The following is a 17,724-nucleotide window of genomic DNA, read 5'->3' on the forward strand; positions in this document are numbered from 1 at the left end:
TGATGATTACCCCATCCCATCTGGGGCGCTTCTTTCTGAGGCCACGCGTCTGCAGGCAGACCTCCTGGTGACCCAGGCCGGAGGGGGGACGGAGGGGAGGGGGGTAGAGGGGGCGGCGGGGGGGACGGAGGGGAGGGGGCAGAGGGGGCGGCGGGGGGACGGAGGGGAGGGGGGCAGAGGGGGCGGCCCACGGCTGTCTGAAGGCCGCTGTGAGCAGGGCAGTCATCACGGTCCTGAGGACACTTCTCAAGACGCCCCCCACCAAATGCAAACAGCCCTCTGGGTGCTCTTGGTCTTGCCACTTGTCCCTCTGTGGATGGCAGCCTGGGACCGGGGTAGGCTACAGCCCTGCCTGAAACCACACACCCGGTTGGAGGCTGCCCACCCACCCACGGCCGCAGTCCAGGGGGTGACGCTGGAGAAGTGGTCAAGGCAGCTGGGCGCGGGGTTGGGAGGGGTCAGGAGGGGACGGTGTGCACCACACACCGTGATGCTGGCCAGGCTCGCTGGGGAGGCTGGCACAGTTCTCAGACCACCCACCCTGGAGACACGTTCATTGTGCAGATGCCCACAAATGCAGCCACGTAGCCGGGTTCCTCGCCCGGGCGCTGCCCGCCGCACGAGACGCCCCAGGGCTCACCCACCCCTGCAGGGGCTCACGTCCCTTCCTCTGTCCCTGGCAGCCTGTGGTCACCTCTGCAGCACGGTCAGCGGTGGCACTGGAGAATCCGAGTCCACACAGTGACGCTCTGCTCTTCTGCCCTTTGAACGGCTCCGTGGGTCTCAGACCAGCCCCTCTCAGGAGGAATGCCATGAGTTCTTAGGACGGGGGACCAAACCCCAGGGCTGACAGGACACGCGGGGCACGCCGCGTCCCAGCAGCGACGGGAGTGTTCTGTGTGAGGGGAACAGGCAGAGGCCCCTCTTCCTGAAGGCTTCACCTGGAGCCCCACGAAAGGAACAGCGTGGGCTGGGCCGCAAGCACCCTGAGCTGGTCTGGTGCCTGTCTCTGGGACAGGAGGCTGAGGGTGGAGCTGGGGACAGACACACCGATACGGCTGAGCCGCCACAGCCCAGTGCTTGGACCATGCTCCTGCTGCTGGGTGCCGCCCCCACCCCGCGCTCACAGCAACATTTGAGGCTGGCCTTCCTCCCCCTGCCAGGACCCCCAGGCTACCTCAAAGCAGAGGGACACCCAGGGAGCACTGAGGCCCTCAGCAGCATCTTCCCAAAGAGCCAACCAGCTTCACCCACCGTTCAGAGCTTAGCCACTTAGCCAGCCCCCCTGTGGAGCAGAATTTGAACTTGCTTTCTCTCCCCCACACCACTGGTGGCCACTTCCCACCAGCCAGAAACAGGAGAGGACCCAAGGATAGTCACGGTGTTCGAGTTTCCTGGGACCCTGACACAGACTCAGGTATTAAAAGATGCCCCCACCCACCTCTGCACCCACGCATCTGCCCACCCGTCTGTCCTTGCATCCAACCGATCTCTCCTGGGGGCTCTGTGTGTCGGGCAGTTTCAGGGCCTTTGTGGAGCCCTTCACTTGTGGAAAGACGTTCCTACAGGGATAGCAGCCCTACCCGGAGCCTGGAGGAGGGGAGTCCTGAGTCACCCCTGTGAGCTGAGATTAGCTGCGGCAGGAGGAGAAGGGCACATCAGGAAGCGGAGGGGATGCTGATGGGGTCCCCAGGGCAGGCGCTGAGGAGCTCAGGGAGGGGCCAGGGCCCGTCCTCTCAGTGAGGGGGCCCACAGGAGCTGAAGGAGGCGCAGGGCTCTGAGCCGCTGTGGGCTGGCCATAGGCACTGAGCAGCCGGCAGGCTTGAGGGAGTTCTGAGGGTGCTGTGGACCGTACGCTGGGGGCTCGGAGGCTGGGGCCTGGAGGCCAGGGGAACCGGGGGCTGAAGGACCAGAGGCCAGGGGCCCAGACAACTGGAGGCTGAGGATTGGAGGCTGGGGGACTGGAGGCCGGGGGACCGGAGGCCGGGGTATTGGAGGCCGGGGGACTGGAGGCCTGGGGACTGGAGGCCAAGGGAACCGGGGGCTGAAGGACCAGAGGCCAGGGGCCCAGACAACTGGAGGCTGAGGATTGGAGGCTGGGGGACTGGAGGCCGGGGGACTGGAGGCCGGGGAGCTAGAAGCTGGGGGACTGGTGGCTGGGGGGACTGGAGGCTGGGGCCTGGAGGTGGGCACCTGCCTCTGAGTCCCGGGGGAACCGCTGGCAGAGGAGCAGCGGTGGGCTCTGGGGGACAGGGGGTCGGCGTGTGCCTCTCCCCGGGCCAGGTGGGCCGTCCAGCTAGCAGCAGAGACTGGCCGGGGCTGAGGCCTGGTGGTGGAGCTGGTCATGCCCTGGGGGAGAAAGGGCCCCAGAGTTCCTCCACGGGAGGTCCAGGGGTGGGGGGCTGCGCCGAGCTCCCAGGTCAGAGGGAGGGGCCCTCAAGAAAGCAGGAGGGGAGCCCCCGGTGGGGAGGGCAGAGGGGCTTGGTTCCGCCCACCCGAGGCTCTCGTGGGAGGCCCGGGTATGTCGCCCAGGGGCTCCCGTCTGGAAACACAGGTTCCAGATGGACACAGGCAGGTGGCTGGAGGCCTGGCTCCTGCCGACGGGCAGGCTGCCGGGAGGCTCCGGAGGGCCCCTCGCCCGGCCTGGAGGGCTAAGGAGCGCCCACAGTGGTGCCCACAGCGGCCCGGGCACCTCTGGAGGCCGGTCAAGGGCCGCCGAGGGGCGCTCAAGGTACCGCGCCCCGACCTCGCCGCGGGGATCCCGGGCCCCAGCCCCTCCCGCGCTGCCCGCCCCCTCAAGGCGAGGCGGCCAGCGAGGCTGCGCCCTCCACCCGGGAACTAGGAGGGCGGGAGGAAGAGCCCGCGGGGCGAGGACCGGGCGGCGGCTGAGGGGCCGGGGGCGCGCGGGTGGGAAGCCCGGGGCCGGCCGGGTGGGTGTGCGCCGGCGGCGGGCGGGCTGGCGGGGAGCCGGCGGCTGGGTCTGCGCTCGCGTGAGCGCTGGGCGGGCGGGAAGGCTCCGCCCCGGCGCGGGAGGGGGCCGCCGGATTAAAGGCCACCCGGGCGGGCGGGGATCCGGACAGCAGCCTGAGCCCGGAGCGCGCTCCGCTCCGCGCAGCACCACGCGCGTCCCGCGAGCGTCCCCGCCGAGCGCACCAGAGCTCCCGCGTCATGAGCATCCGGACAAGGCGCTGAGCGACCGCGGCGATGTCGGGGCGCTGGGCTCCGGGCCCCAGGTGCGGGGTCCTGCTGGCGCTGCTGCTGGCGCTGGGCGAGCTGCCGCGGGCGCGGGGCGTGGAGGAGGAGCCCGGCGGCGCGCACGGGGAGGCCCAGGGCTTCCAGGTGGTCACCTTCGAGTGGCACCACGTCCAGGACCCGTACATCATCGCGCTGTGGATCCTCGTGGCCAGCCTGGCCAAGATCGGTAAGCTGCCCGGGGCTGCGCGGGAGCGGCGGCGGGCTGCGGGCTCTGCAGCCCCCTCCTGCGCCGCCGGGGAAGAGCTGGCCTTCCGCGCCGCCTTCTTCCCGGCTCTGCCGGCTCCGCGGTCTTCCCTGTGGAAGGGGAACGTCTCAGCCAGCTTCCGGGAGGTCAGGTCGCGGACCGCAGAGGCCAGACCCGGGACTCAGGCAGCGCAGGCAGAGGTCAGAGACCGGCGAGCCTGGCCGGACCCGGAGCGCGGTGCGCGTGGCCGACGGTAACCTGGTCCTGTCGGCGCGGGCGCAGCCTCTTCGCGTCCCTGGCTCCCCGGTCTCCGCAGTCCCGGCTGCTTCCGCCCGCAGACGTCCACGGCTGCTCCGCGCTGGGGCTCCGGCAGCCAGCTTTTCTGTGTGCTGGGCTTGTCTGGGGCGTTAGTGGAGGACGGAGGGAATGTCCTTGCCTTCCAGCGCTGGAGCACGCCGTCCCCAGCGCAGAAAGAGACACGGTGCCGCTCAACATGAAGCTCAGTGAAATCCTATTTATAGGCGCGAGTTTTCCATTGACAGTGTTTCTCTACTCAAAGTCCTGGTCTGAAAGATTGCTCTTCTCTTGACTTGCTCCACTGAGCCGGCAAAGTAGGAATTGCAGGAAACTCCAGGCAAGGTGACAGGAAGGTCAGCTTTCTCAGGAGCAGCTGAGGACCAAAGTCTCCACACCAGGGAGGGTCTTCCGGGGTGGCGGACGTGTGATGGTGTGTGTGTCTTAGCAAGTGGAGAGGGGGAAACTGTCCATGGGGGAGGGGAGGGGGGCTGAGGACACCCCCACACACTCACAGAACAGCCGAGCCTGGGACAGGTCAGCAGTGGTTTCCGAATGGGGGGTCTGGGGGGGCACGGCCTCCTCAGCAGGATGGGAGGGGCCGGCTCTGGGGAGAGTCTGGCCGAGGACTCTGGACCTGGCTTGGGGGATTCCTGGTGGCGGCTGGTTACAGATTGCTTCTGCTTCAGCCCCGCCTGCCAACCAGCTCCTTTTTAAGTCCCTCACGCCTTTCTATTTCTTCAAGCTCTCTGGTCTCTTCCTTGCCACTCTGATGTCTGTTCGGTTCCCTGGCCATGCCTGCCTGGCCTCGAGCGCCCCCGACTCGCTGGCCCTTTGTGGGAGTTCCTAATGTCAGAAGTGAAATGTGAGCAGGGGGATATGGTCTCACATGCTATGTCTGCCCTGGATGTCTCCGCCTCGGGGGACCTGCCAACACTGGTCACTTGCTGGGCAGGTCCAGCCTCCCCGGGGCTCTAGAAGCACCCTGACCTGAGGCTCCCCTGGGAGCAAATTGCACAAAACTTTCTGTGCAAGTCCAGCCCGGGTTCAGACGTGGGGCATGCACGTGGAGGGCCGGTGTTACTCTCCAGAAGAGCCTGCCCCCTGTCTCCCAGGCACTCCTCCCGAGGGGACCTTCTCTGGGGAGGTTCTGCCTGCTCCAGCCTGCTCCGTCCTGAGTCTTGAGGGGGGTCTTCCTGCCCCACCCCTTGCCCTTTCAACAGCTCCACCTGAAGGGAACTGCTGGTTCCACTTGAGGGGAGGGGTGAGGCAGACGTTGGGGGAGGCTTGGGTAGACACGCCAAGGAAACTGAGTGGGTCCCCGGGGAGACCTGAGGGGCTGCCTTCCGCCCTGGGCCCCCGTGCTGCCCTGCATTTGGCAGCTCCTCTGAGAAGGTGCTGGGGCCCCCCTCCCCGCTTTCTCATCGTAGGAGGCAAGCTGGGCCCCACCCTGCCTCGCCCTGTCCCCAGGACCTGCTGCGCTGACTCCCGTGGGTCCCCAGGGCCCGCCCGGTGGCTCAGCTTGGGCGTCCTGTGACCCCTGCTTCCGGAGCCCCCCCAACCCCTCTCTGTCCCCTCCTGGCCCCTCAGCTGGTCCCCTCCCCTCGCGGCACCCCCAGGTCTCCCCACCCGCACCCAGCCACCTCCGAGTACCCGTGTGCGCGGGGCCCCCGCTGGGGGCAAGTCCTCCTTCTCAGCCAGCCCGGGGCCCTGGGTGGGTGACATGCTCCCCTGGGGTCTTGAGTCTGCAGCCACTGACCAGGACCCACTGGGGCCTCGGAACAGGCTGGACTCCTTCTTCCTCTTCCCGTTCTGCCTCCTTCGCTTCCCCTGGGGGCCAGCGCTCCGTGGGCCCACATCGGCAGAGCTGGATCCTGAAGCTGAGGCCACACTGGGTGGGGGTCCACCTGGGCTGGGGTATCTGGGCAGCTTCCGGAACCGAGGCCTAGAGCGGGGCAGAGGGCAGGACCCCCCTCCCCTGCCCTCCTCCCTGGACGTGGTGTTCCCAGGACTGGGGGGGGGAGGGGCGGCGGGGGGTGAGGGCAGCGCTGACTTTTGGCCAGAGCTGCTGGGAGGTGTGATTTCTCCTCCTGAGCCAGGAGCCACAAGGGCAGGTGGAGATTCACCACCTCCCTCCCCCCTGCCTCTCTCAGGGCGGCCCCCAAGCCACCCCCCACCCCGGGCCCAGCAGAAACACTCCAGGGAAGACGGGTGCCTGTGAGCCTTCCTGGCTTCAGAGGAGGCGGCTTGGGTCGGGGGCTGGCAGAGGGGGAGGCCCCAGCCGTGGTGGTCCTCAGCGGCCTTGGCCCTGCCCACGCGGGCCCTGGGTTTGCAAGGGGCTCAGTCGCCTCCTCCCTTTTCACCAGCCTTGGAGGGAGGGGCTCTGCGGGGGGTACAGGGGGCGTCTTTCCTAATCAGAAGGGTCCCCAGGGCACCCTGAGTAGCTGGGGGCCTCGGGCTTCAGGTGTGACCCTCTTCACACTCACCCCCGCCCAGCCCAGACCTGGGACTCAGAGGCCGCAGCAGCCTGGCCCCTGGAGACGCAAGGCCCTATCCTGGCCGTGTGCGCGCTGGACTCGTCTTGGGGTCACAGAGCCTCATCCGCCCAGGCTCTGCTTCCCGTGCCCTGGCGCCTGCCACTTGCAAAGCATTGTCTCTGCGGCTTCTCATCGGCTCAGCAGGACTGCGGTCCAGCCCAGCCCTTGCTGGGGGAGGGGGCACAGACCTCCGTGCTGGGACACCCAGGGCCTCTGTCAGTGGCTTCTCTCAAGCGCAGCCCCCGGGTGCTGGTGTGGCCCCTAGGTGCTGGTGTGGGCCCCGGGCACCAATGTGGGCCTCTGGGTGCCGGTGTCAGCCCTGGGCACCGGTGTGGGCCCCGGGCGTCGGTGTGGCCCCCGGGCGTCGGTGTGGCCCCTGGGTGCCGGTGTGGGCCCCGGGCACCAGTGTGGGCCTCTGGGTGCCGGTGTGGGCCCCGGGTGCTGGTGTGGCCCCTAGGTGCTGGTGTGGGCCCTGGGCACCAATGTGGGCCTCTGGGTGCTGGTGTGGGCCCTGGGCACCAGCGCGGGCCCTGAGGCATGCTCCTGGGCTGGGGAGAGAGGCAGACAGCGCTGACCTCCTGGAGTCGAAAGCAGGCGCCTGTGGGAATTCCCCGGGGGCGCAGTAGTGAGGACTCCGCTCTCACGGCTGAGGGCCCCGGTCCTATCAGCAACTCCCTGCCGTGTCCAGCCCCTGTTCCTCTTTCCTGTGGGAGCGCCCTCCTCCTGTGGCTCCCACTGAATTTCCCTCACACCCCTGAGGGGGTCTGTGAGAGGGTCTGGAGGAGGGGGTGACCGGGAAAGGCCGGGTGAGCCGCAGGACGGCTTGGTGGGCGCTCCCTGGCGTAGACGAGTCCGTGGGCCCCAGTGGACTCCAGCTTGGCAGGACAGATGGATCAAGGCCCTTTGGCCAAGGCCTGGGACCAGGGCCGCTCCCTGGAGTCGCCGCAGGGGCGGCGTTCCTGTGCTGAAGGTGTAAAGTCTCCCTTCTCAGGAACCGCCTGCAGAAGAATTACCGTAGCTGTAAAACAATCGGCATTTGGAGCTAAGGTGTCTCTCTGGAGTGTCTTGGGGACGAGGGGCAAAGGTTGGGAGGTGCTGACACCCCGGTCCTGCCTGCTCGGCAGACGGGACGCCCTGGGGAGCCGTCTGTCTGGCAACTTCCCACAAGGGCGTCCAAGAGAACCACACGGGGTTCTAAGACAGGGGCCTGAGCTCGCTGACCCCTCTGCTGGGCCCTCCCAGCCCCGTGCCCGACTGGACCCCGAGTCATCTGCCTAGCGTCCAAGCGCCCTTAGTGGGAGCATGGAGCAGGCAGTGTCCCCGTGAGCCAGGGCCGGCTCCCCCCAGCCCTCCTCCGCCCACCCCACCATCCCTCAGGGGAGGGGCTCCTCCGTCTCCACCCCCGCCGGGCCCGGGGACTGACCTCCCCGCACTGGGGCCCAGGCTGTGGGGCCCTGCCCCCGCACCAGGAAGCCTTGGGGGTGGCCTGGGTGCGCTCCTGAGAGAAACCCGCTTACCTGCGCCTACTCCGTCCAAACCCGCCCCCCCCCCACCCCGCCAGCCCTGCCCGTGGCCTCCTGTCCCCGCTCCATCCCCTCTCATGCTGGAAAGTGTGTCTCCTCCGTCTGTTCAGGGCGGGGGGTCAGAGGGGCACCAGGGGAACCCAGGGGCCTGCGAAGGCCGCTCTCCCCAGCAGCTCTGCCTGCAGAACCCATCAGATGGGCCCTCAGGTCACCCCTCAGCACCCAGGCCTTCTGTCTGAGGCAGGGCAGCCCCGCAGAGGCGGCACAGAGCCCCAGGCCTGGAGGCCGGCCCGCCCAGGCCCTGCTCCTGCAGGTCTGCACAGACGCGTGTGCTTGGCCGGGCAGTGCCGGACAGTGAAGGGATGGACATGGCAAACCCTCCAGGTGCCGGCCCAGCAAAAGGCTCCCGAAGCTCCTCAAATTCTTAACCGAATTATCACACAGCCTCCCGTGAGGGGTGCATCCGGCAACCACCCCATGGGCTTGCGCGGCCGGACCTGCTCAGAGCGTGGGCGTGGCAGGGTTCTGGGGTTCTGCAGCGGGGGCAGCTCACCCCTGAGGCCTGGCCCGCAGCAGCTCCCCCATGAGCTGAAATTCTGTGCATTCACACCCAGCCCCGCCTTCTGACACAAGACTGGACAGGGCAGACCCACAGGGTCAGACGCGCGGGCCACAGTGCCTGCACGGTCAGCTCATGAGCCCCCGTGAGAAACCTGGTCCGGGGTGCACGCACAGCGACGACCTCTGGGCCTGAACGTTTGTTTATTACTGAGGCCGACATGCTGGATTCTTAGCAGCTGCAGCTCCTAGCGCTTGTTTAACATTCGTTTTGCCAAAATTAATGCTGCCACATGCCTGGTAGTGCCACGGCTTCCCGTAAAACAGACCAGACCTCCCTCAGGGTGTGTCAGTCCCTGGGGGCAGGCGAGGTCAGCCACGGGACACAGGGCACCATGTGCCAGCGAGAGCAGGGAGGGTGGGTTGGCAGGGGCCTGGGCAGGAGAGAGCCCGCGGCTGGTGGGCTTCCCCAGGGTCCAGGTGGCACCCAGGTGGCTCCAAGGTCTTACGAAGGCCCTGAGGTGGCTGTGGGGGGCGTGTGCTGGCCTCCAGGCCCCTTGTGCCCTGGGACAGGGTGAGGAGCCATCTCACCTCTGCCAGCTTGACCAGCCTGTGGAGCCAGGGCTGAAGCCCCAGGCAGTGCCTCAAGGCCATGGGGTCTGTCCTTGGAACTGCTGTGTCTCAAGTCCACACCTGCAAGCCAAGTGTTTACACGCTCGTTCTAGAAAGAATGGAGAGGCCCTGGGGCTTGCTGGACATGGGGGGTCAGAGTCCAGGCTGAGGGGTCAGGTGGTGGCCAGGGTGCAGGCTTCCCGTCTGGGGGACAGTCAAGAAGGGCCACAAAGGGTGGGGCTGGCAAAGCGAGAGGGGCTGGGGAAGGTGGTCCGGGCGAAGGCGCCAACGAGGGAGCAGGGCGTTGCTGAGAGGGGAGGCCGTCGGGGCCCAGGGAGCCGGCGGGTGTCAGTGGGGAAGGGGACAGGCTGGAGGCGTGGCCTCGGGCAGCCTTGCGCCCGGTGGGCCAGGCCCCAGTCAGACTGCGCTTCAGGCGCAGACGTGGCCCGTGCACTGGAGGCCAGGTGTGGACTCGCGGAGGAGGGCAGGGCAGGCTCCCTTTCCTCCTGGGTAAGTTGGGAAGCTCCAGGGAGCTCGCCACCTGCAGAGATACCCTGCCAAAGTCCAGCCGGCTGTGAGCTCTCAGCCAGGAAAGAGAGGCAGGACGTGGAAGCTGGAAACGTCTGTCTCCAGCAGCTTTTGGGACAAGGAGAAGGGTGAGGGGCCGCCAGCTCACAGGGCTCGGCTCCTTCTCAGACTTAGCGAACCTGGACATCGCAGTGGAGTGGACATGGGCCCGCAGCTTCCACAGCTGCTCTCCCAGAACGCGGCCCTGCGCGGAGGAGGCGTGGCGCTGCTCAGCCCCCGCCCCTGCTCGACGTGGGCCTGGCTGCACAGGGCCACCCCGGGGCCGTGCGCCCGTGCCCGTGGGTTGAGGGTTTCACCCGTGGCACCAACTCAGATCAAGCTTTCGTGTGGCGGTGGACCTGGGGACCTGAGGCCCCCTCATGTGCCTCTGGGTCCCAGCTCTCCCTGCCAGTGTCCGTGAGAGGTGTGTGAGACCGGCTCGGGGTCTGGTGCCTGCTTGCCTTGCTTTCACCCCCAGGCCCCGGTGGCTCAGCGGAAAAGAGTCCATTTGCCACGCAGGAGTCACAGGAGACGTGGGTTCAGTCCCTGGGTGGGGAAGACCCCCTGGAGGAGGGAGTAGCTGCCCACTCCAGGATTCTTGCCTGGAGAATCCTACGGACAGGGGAGCCTGGCGGGCTACAGTCCATGGGGCTGCAAAGAGTCGGACACGACTGAAGCGACTTAGCACGCGTGCACATACCCCAACACAGTCAGGAGCGTTGGCCTGGATACGAAGCACCGCCCCCACCCCCAGCAGGAGAAGCCGGCCCTCAGGGAGGGCTGCTGCAAGGAGCCTGTTGTCGGGGCGGGGGGTGGGGGGGGGAGGTGGGAGAAGGAGGCTTGGCCCCTGAGAGTTGTCCTGGGCTCACAGAGGCCTTTCCAGCCGGAGTAGTCATTGGACACCCCCTCCAAGGGCAGGACCCCAGAGCTGATGTCAAAGACTTGGCTTTTCCCGGCACCAGAGCCCAGTCGAATCTCAGAGTCTGCGGTGAAGTAGAAAAGGAGAGCTTTATCGCTTTGCCAGGCAAAGGGGTCCACCGTGGGCTCCTGCTCCCAAAGCCATGTGTCCCCACTGGGGAGGACAGTGACAGGTTTCACAGTAATTGTTCAGAGGGCGTGATCAGCTCATGGACATTCTTCTGACGGGTGGGTGGTGAGCTAAGTAGGAGTTCACATTGTCAGCCTTCAGGTCTGACTGGTCTGGGGTCTGCATGCTTGCGGGCAGCATATAGTTAATCATTAATGCTCCCACCTGGAGGGGTTTCTGTATCTGCAGAATGGCTCAGAGACACCGGTGTGTGTCCCTTGATGGGAAAACAGGACCTTGCCCCAAGGCTGCTCTTGATTGTCCCTCCCTGGTCTCTATCCCCTCCCTTCCCTAATGAACAACTGCTCGAATCTGCCCCTTAGAACTCAGGGAAGGTCACAGAGGCGGAATGAAGGCTGCTTCCTGTAGCCAGAGAGTGGGGGACACAAGGCCTTGTGCCGGGGGCGCTGCAGAGCCCTGCACAGTCAGGCCTGCTGTCGTTCTGCCTGCGGGCGGGGTGGGGGCCCATCCGCCTCCAGCTGCTTTGCAGAGCCAGTTCGGACGGAGGCTCCAGGAGGCCATGTCCTACCCTGGCCATACTGGCAGGGACTCGGGAGCCAAGCGGGGTTAGCCCAGGAACTTCAAGTGTGCCTGCCGCCCCTTCCACACCCCGAGGTGGCAAAGCCGTCCTCCTCTCCTCCCCTGACGGTTCAGACGGGACCGGCTACCCTGCAGCCCCGGGCGGGTGTGTCACGGCCTCAGACTGTCTTCAGCTTCTGGGAAGCCGGTGAGACCCCTGGTTCTTAGGCCAGTCCCAACAGCTCACATCAGAGCTTCTGGGGTGAGGCTGGGGCCAGGCCCAGGCTCGTGGGGCTCCAGGCTCACAGGGCTTCAGGGTGGGCAGTGGGCACTGCCTTGAGCAGGCACGGCTGGGCTGAGCTCCTGGAGGCTGCCTTCAGCCTCATAGGACTTGAGGCTCCGCAGGGCCCCCCACGCCTGGCTCCTTTGGGCTGTCACTGCACGTAAGAGGCCTTGTGACAGGCAAGAGACCTTGCTGCAGGCAAGCTGCTGTCCCCTCTTCACCCCAGAAGCTCTGATGTGGAGTGTTGGGGCTGGCCTGAGAACCAGGGGTCTCACCAGCTTCCCAGAAGCTGAAGGCAGTCTGAGGCCATGACGCACTCGCCTCGGGCTGCAGGGCAGCCAGTCCCGTCTGCAGTCAACTGTCAACTTCAGCCTCCTTGGCGGGGACACGGCCAGGTCCGGCATCTTAACAGGTGTTTAGAAGGTGCCTGGTGGACCTTCCGTGAACTCGTAGCCCCCTGCACAGCGCCCAGCTTAGTAAGAGTTCAACAAATAATGGCTGAATGAAAATGAAAATGCCAAAACAGACGCAAAGGCTCCAGACACTAAATCTGAGGTCAGTAGTGGGAGGCAGGACCTCACGGTGGCGGCCAGGACGGGGCCAGGGCCCTCTAGTGCGGGTGAGGGGGGGTGCCAGACACTCCTGCCCCCTGGTGGGGGTGGGGATGGTTTAGCGGCCCCATCAGAGTGCTGGCTTTCACCCACTGAGTCTGCGGCTGGAGAGGGTGTTGCATGGAGCCAGCCGGGTGAGGACAGACCTCTGTGTGACCCACGTCAGCCCCACGCAGGGGCACCTCAAATCCCAACTACTAGTGACCATCTCCGTGCTGGGGTCTCTGGTACCCTGTTGCTAGGATTTGGGGGGAGGGGTCAGCTGACTGCCATTTAAAAATACAGTTAGTGAGCAGGCCTCAGGGGTGAGCTTGTGAGGTGGGGACTGTGGACACACCCCCACATCCAGCAGTCCCCCAGCTCCCCCACACCCGACCTTCAGGGGATAAGCTGGAAAAGGAGGGTGGTTTTTCCGGGCAGGCCCCCTTGTGGAAATCTTTTACTCATTAACTTGACAGAACCAAGAACGCTTTGCAGGTTGGGCGCTCTCAGCTCCGAGTCCGGCCTGCACATGGGGGCCAGAGGCCTTCCCGGCTCAGCACCCCCTCTGCCTTCCCCCGGGCACTCGCAGGGCACACGGGAAGGTGCAGGGTGGGCGCGTATGGCAGCCACCCAGGGGACAAGCCCCAGCTCTCTCAACAGACCAGGGGGACGAGTTCAAGTCCTGGTCTCCACCGGGGAGCTCTGGGACCCTCTTCCCAACATCTCCCCCGCCCCGCCCCACCGCGGCGTCCAGCCGGTTCGGGGGATGGGGACCCCTGCACTGGTCTCTGCAGCGCCCCAGAGGGCACCCAGGGGACTGGCTGTGAGAGGCACCCTGAGGCTTTCCATGGGGACCCCGTTTTCCCCCGGGACCCTTTCGGTGCCAACGCGCGGAATCTCTCGGTAGGCGAATGTGACGCCTCGGAGCCCAGCGCGCATCCCCCTGCACGGAGGGAGGCGGGCCGCGGGAGAGGGCGGGCACAGGGTGGGCAGGCCGCGCGCTCTGTGCCTGGAGGAGCCTGGCCCTGTGCCCACCGCCGCGGTACCCGCATCCCAGGGCGGGCTGCCCGGGGCGCGTGGGATCCCCGCATCACCGCCCCAGCGTGCCCCCGGGAGCCGCGGGGCCAGGGTCGGCTGTTCTCAGCCACATCCGCACGGGCCCCGGCCTTACCGCGGGCAGTTAAAGTTAAACGAGACGCACCGTCCGGGAGCAAGGTCCTCGGCCCACGGCCACGCCCTGGTCCGCGCTCCGGGCCCCCTTCCGTCGCGGCCCCTGAGGTGTGTGCGGGGCGGGGGCCACAGCCTCCGGCCTCGTGTCCAGGCAGGGAAGTCCAGGGCCGGGCGGCAGGCGTGGACGCTGGTCTGGGCCTCAGGGGACCATCTCCTCTGGAAACCTGCTCGCCCCGGTCCTGCCGAGCGGAGCCCCCGCCCCGCGCCATCCCGAGGAGGCCCGCGCCGCACAGACTTCAGCCCGCGCGCTTGGAAGGTGGCCGTGGGGGCGGCACGCACGCTGTTCTGGCTCCTGTGGGCCCGTCCGTTTTCCTGAAGCCGGTGCCGTCAGGGGTCGGCGGTGCAGTTTCCTCCGAACTGACACTGAATGTCCTGTTTATGCCCCCCCTCCCCCGCCCAGGCTGCTGGCCTCCAGCCCCCTGCTCGCTGCTTCGCCCCTTCTGCAGGGCCAGCACCTGCCCTCAGCCTCTGCCCTCCACTGGCACCTCACCTGGCACTCCGTGCCTTTGGCCTTGGGGAGCCCCTTTGTGTGGACTATTGTCCACCAGACGCGACTCTCCCATTGCTCAGGGCCTGGCTGTGCAGTGGAGGTGACAGAGACCACCCCCGGCGGCCTGTGACCCACAGGGTTCACGCTGGGGACCCCCACTCCCCAGCCATAGTGCACTTCAGGGGCACGCGTCTGCCTCGAAGTGCCGGGCCCCTGCGGGAAGGTCACCCGGAGCCCGCGGCAGCCTCGCTGCCGGCTGCCCTGAGAGAATGTGTGCGCCTTCTCCTCGACTTTCCTCCCCTGCGCTGGTACCTCGTCTTCGTCCTCTGTCTTCTGAGAGGACTCTTAATTTCATCTTCCAGCTCCTCCGTTGAGTCTTCAGTTTCTGCTCCGGTATTTTCTCACATTTAACAAAAGGTTTGTAATCGCTGAACGCACTTTTTGTCGAGGTTGCAGCTCCTTTTCCTGCAGGTTTCCTCACATCATCCGGCCACTGGCTTTCGGGCCCCAGACCTCCCATCTTCACCCTCAGCAGTGGCCAGTGGGCTGTCCTTGCCCGCGGGCAGCCAGACCTCATGGGGCCCAGTGGGAATTTGTGGGCTGCGTGGGTCAAGAGCTGGGATGCCAGCATTTTCAGGTCCTTCCTTCCTGCTGGCCCCGCCAACAATCTAAGAATAAAGAAAATAAATGACACCATCACCCTTTTATTTTTTCCTGGCTTGGGAAAGAAGCATTTAATCCACCTTCCTTGTAGGAATCTGACTTTCATCTTTATGGCTGCTCAGAAAGGTCTAGCCTTATCCTCATACGATGAGGAAACCTAGTCTACAAGGGATAAAACAGTAACGTGCTAGTGACCTCAGAACAGAAAGCACTCGAATGTGCAGAAACCCTGACTCTTGATCCCTCAGACAGGTGGGGCTCCATTGAGCAGCCCCAGCAGGGGGGGCCATGGGGCCCCTGGGGGCCAGCAGTGGTGGGTGGGGGGCCATGGGGGGTCCTGGGGACCAGCAGGGGGGAAGCGTTGGTGGGGGGTAGCATCCAGGGAAGGGTCCTGGGGCAGCTGCATGCTGGGGGTGCAGAGTGGTCCCAGTGAGGGTGTGGGCAGTACTGTTCTCCAGGGATGAGAACCAGCTTCTCACTCCAGCTTCTCTCACGACCTGGTACCCATGTGGGGTCCTCTGATGGCCTCCCCGCCTTGGGAACCCTTTGCCCCCTGCAGCACAGTGTCCATATCAGAAATCGATAGCCCCACGCTCCCTGCTGCTCTGGCTCCGGGCAGTGGCCCGTGACAAAGTCCTGGCTTTGGGGGCCACGCTGGGAGCACCCTGATAGCAGTGGCTGCAGTGATGGAGCCGCCACGTGAATGGCAGGCGCGGTTTATGACACCTTGGAACATTGACCACACACTTTATCTGCAGAAAACATGTCCTTGGAGAAAACACCTTGCTGAAATTTTTCACATGAAAGTATAAAGGTCGATGGAGGGCTTCCCTGGCGGCTCAGATGGTAAAGGGCGATGAGATGTAATCCTGCTCCCCTACAGGAAATCTGTTTGCCGATTCTCCAAGCCCAGCACCGCCACCCCCGCCCCCAGCAAAGTGAAGCGTCCTGTGTCCTGGCTCCAGTGGACTTCAAGGCAAATCTGATTGTCACCCTCAGTCTCCGAGCCGACCACCAGCCCTACTGAGGTTGGCTTGTCTCCTCCCATGACGGCTCCCTGTGACGTAATTAACTTTCTGTTCTTGAATCTTAGAACGTTGAAAAACACCTTTTCTGGTTTGTTTGGCCTCCAGGGCCACCAGCCTCCAGCTTCCTCATTCTGTAATAGCAGAGTCACTGAGTACATGCCATTCTAGGCCCTTTTCACATCTCGTGCAGAGAGAGGGTTTGTGTGGTGCTGGGGTCTGTGTGACCCTGATGGAAACCTCACTTCTTCCTGCCTTGGCTGTTTTTGCTGGTGTCTGCCTGTCATAGCTCGTGTTCAGTGAATCCTCTGTGGAGTAAGGTCTCGGTGACCTGATCACCAGCTACTCCGGCAAGCACGCCCTGTGACTGTCTGCGTGACCCGCCTGCACCTGGGCCTCTGCCACGGCTCCCTGCTCGGGGCCCAGCCAGAGCAGCTCCTCAGCCCCCCTCGTCTGAGGCCCCGGCCCCTCGAGCTTACCTGCCCTGCCCCCTAGCTTTTCTCACACCTGCTCCAGCTTCACTGGAAGCCAGATCAGTAGAAATCATCAAATCTGAAGTATTTCTGAAGTCTTTAAGTTTATATTTTTCATCAAATCAGGGACACTTTTGGTCAGCATCTCTTCAGGTTTTCCTACCCCGTTTTCCCTCTCCTCTCTCTAGGGCTCCAACTTTGCATACGCTGTATCTTCTGTTATCATCACACTGAGGCTCTGTCCGCTTTCTATCTTCTTCTTTGTACTTTGGGTAATTTCTATTGTTGTCTCTATTTGCTGCTAAGCTTGTCCGTTGACTTTTTTTGTATCGGATATTGGGCTCTTCAGTTTTAGAGTTCCAGTTCGGTTCTTTTAGATATATTCCATTTCAAGGGCCAGCTGATTACACCGATGGGCTGGCCAGCTGTTTTTGTAAATAAAGGCTTATTGGGGCACAGTGGTGTCCGTCTGTTCATGTACGTCATGGCTGTTTTTGTGCTACAGTGGCAAACTGAGTAATTGAAAATCAGAATGTATAGCCCACAAATCTAAACAATTTACTATCTGGTTCTTTTAGGAAAAAAGAAAAGAAAAAAGTCAAATCCTATTCTATTCCACTGCTGAGATTGACTCCTTGTTAATTCATTACAAACATATTTTCCTTTACATCCTTGAGCATGGTTGCAATAGCTTTTTAAATCCTTGTCTGCTACGAAGATTTAGCAACATCTGGGTCACCTTGAGGTCTCCACTGGTCTCTGGGTCCTGTTTTCCTGTTCCTTCACATGTCTAGTAATTTTGCATTGTTTCCGGGACACTGTGGCTGAGGCATTGTAGAGAATCTATTCTGTTCTTCTGGAGAGCACTGATTTTTGTGGTTGCTGTTGGTTGCTGTTGTTTTGCCAAGACTGGGCTGAAACTCCAAGTGTGTCTCCCTGTGGTGACAATAGCTGAAACCTCTGGATTTTTAGCTTCTGCAGGCATCTCAAGACCTGCCTCTTGTGTGTGATTCAAGGGTCAGCCAGATATTTCAAGAGTTCATACAGAACTTGGGGTTTGGCCTGTCAAGCTCTTTCCTTTCTGGGATCTGCCTCCTCCCTTTTCAGTTACTGTGGTCACCCTGAGCTCTGATTTTTCAATCCAGTCAGGCTATAGGCTTCTGTTTGAGTGTCGGCTACTCTGCATGACCCCCGGTAAGACCTGCCCTTTGGAAAACAGCCGTAAGGAAACATGGAGATTGATTCGTGCTGGTCTCTTCCTCAAAGTGTAGGTCCCTCTGGTTTCTGTCTTTGGGCTCTCTTCAGTGTTGTGGGTGTTCATTCCAGACCTCATGGTCATTAACTAGGGGACAGGTGGCTGGACAACTCTTGACAGCGGTTCCTTTGCTGGGACAATGGGAGCGACTCCATTGGCGCCGTGAGGTGTAACTGTCACAGACTCTAAGTTGGAGCCCGTCGTGAAATCATGTGAAAGCAGAGCTTAAACGTGCGCCTCTGTATGTGGAGCTCGAAGAGCAGACTGACACGGAAGACGGGTGAGAAGGCTCTTGGGGAGAAGGTGTAGCGTGTGGAGAGGCGCTGGCGGCTGCAGACCCACCTGTAGGCAGGGGCAAGGCTGCTCACGTGAGTTCATTTGAAAACACCTTTGTTTATTACTTTTAATATGGTGCTGGAGAAGACTCCTGAGAGTCCTTTACACTGCAAGGGGATCCAACCAGTCCATCCTAAAGGAGATAAGTCCTGAATATTCATTGGAAGGACTGGTGTTGAAGCTGAAACTCCAATACTTTGGCTACCTGATGCGAAGAACTGACTCATTTGAAAAGACCCT

General features: G+C 63.5%; 1 protein-coding gene across 2 annotated transcripts in view; it reads left to right on the plus strand.

The window, feature by feature from the left end:
- The window catches only part of SLC9A3 (solute carrier family 9 member A3), a 38,955-nt gene continuing 24,302 nt past the window's right edge, over positions 3,072 to 17,724 (plus strand). For both annotated transcript variants that reach the window (XM_018065648.1, XM_018065649.1), the window contains exon 1: positions 3,072 to 3,421. In XM_018065648.1, coding sequence (XP_017921137.1) covers positions 3,205 to 3,421 — 217 coding nt within the window. In that variant the 5' untranslated portion in view covers positions 3,072 to 3,204. The remainder of the gene's footprint in view (positions 3,422 to 17,724) is intronic.

Source organism: Capra hircus, chromosome 20, assembly GCF_001704415.2.
Source record: "Capra hircus breed San Clemente chromosome 20, ASM170441v1, whole genome shotgun sequence".
Taxonomy (NCBI): domain Eukaryota; kingdom Metazoa; phylum Chordata; class Mammalia; order Artiodactyla; family Bovidae; genus Capra; species Capra hircus.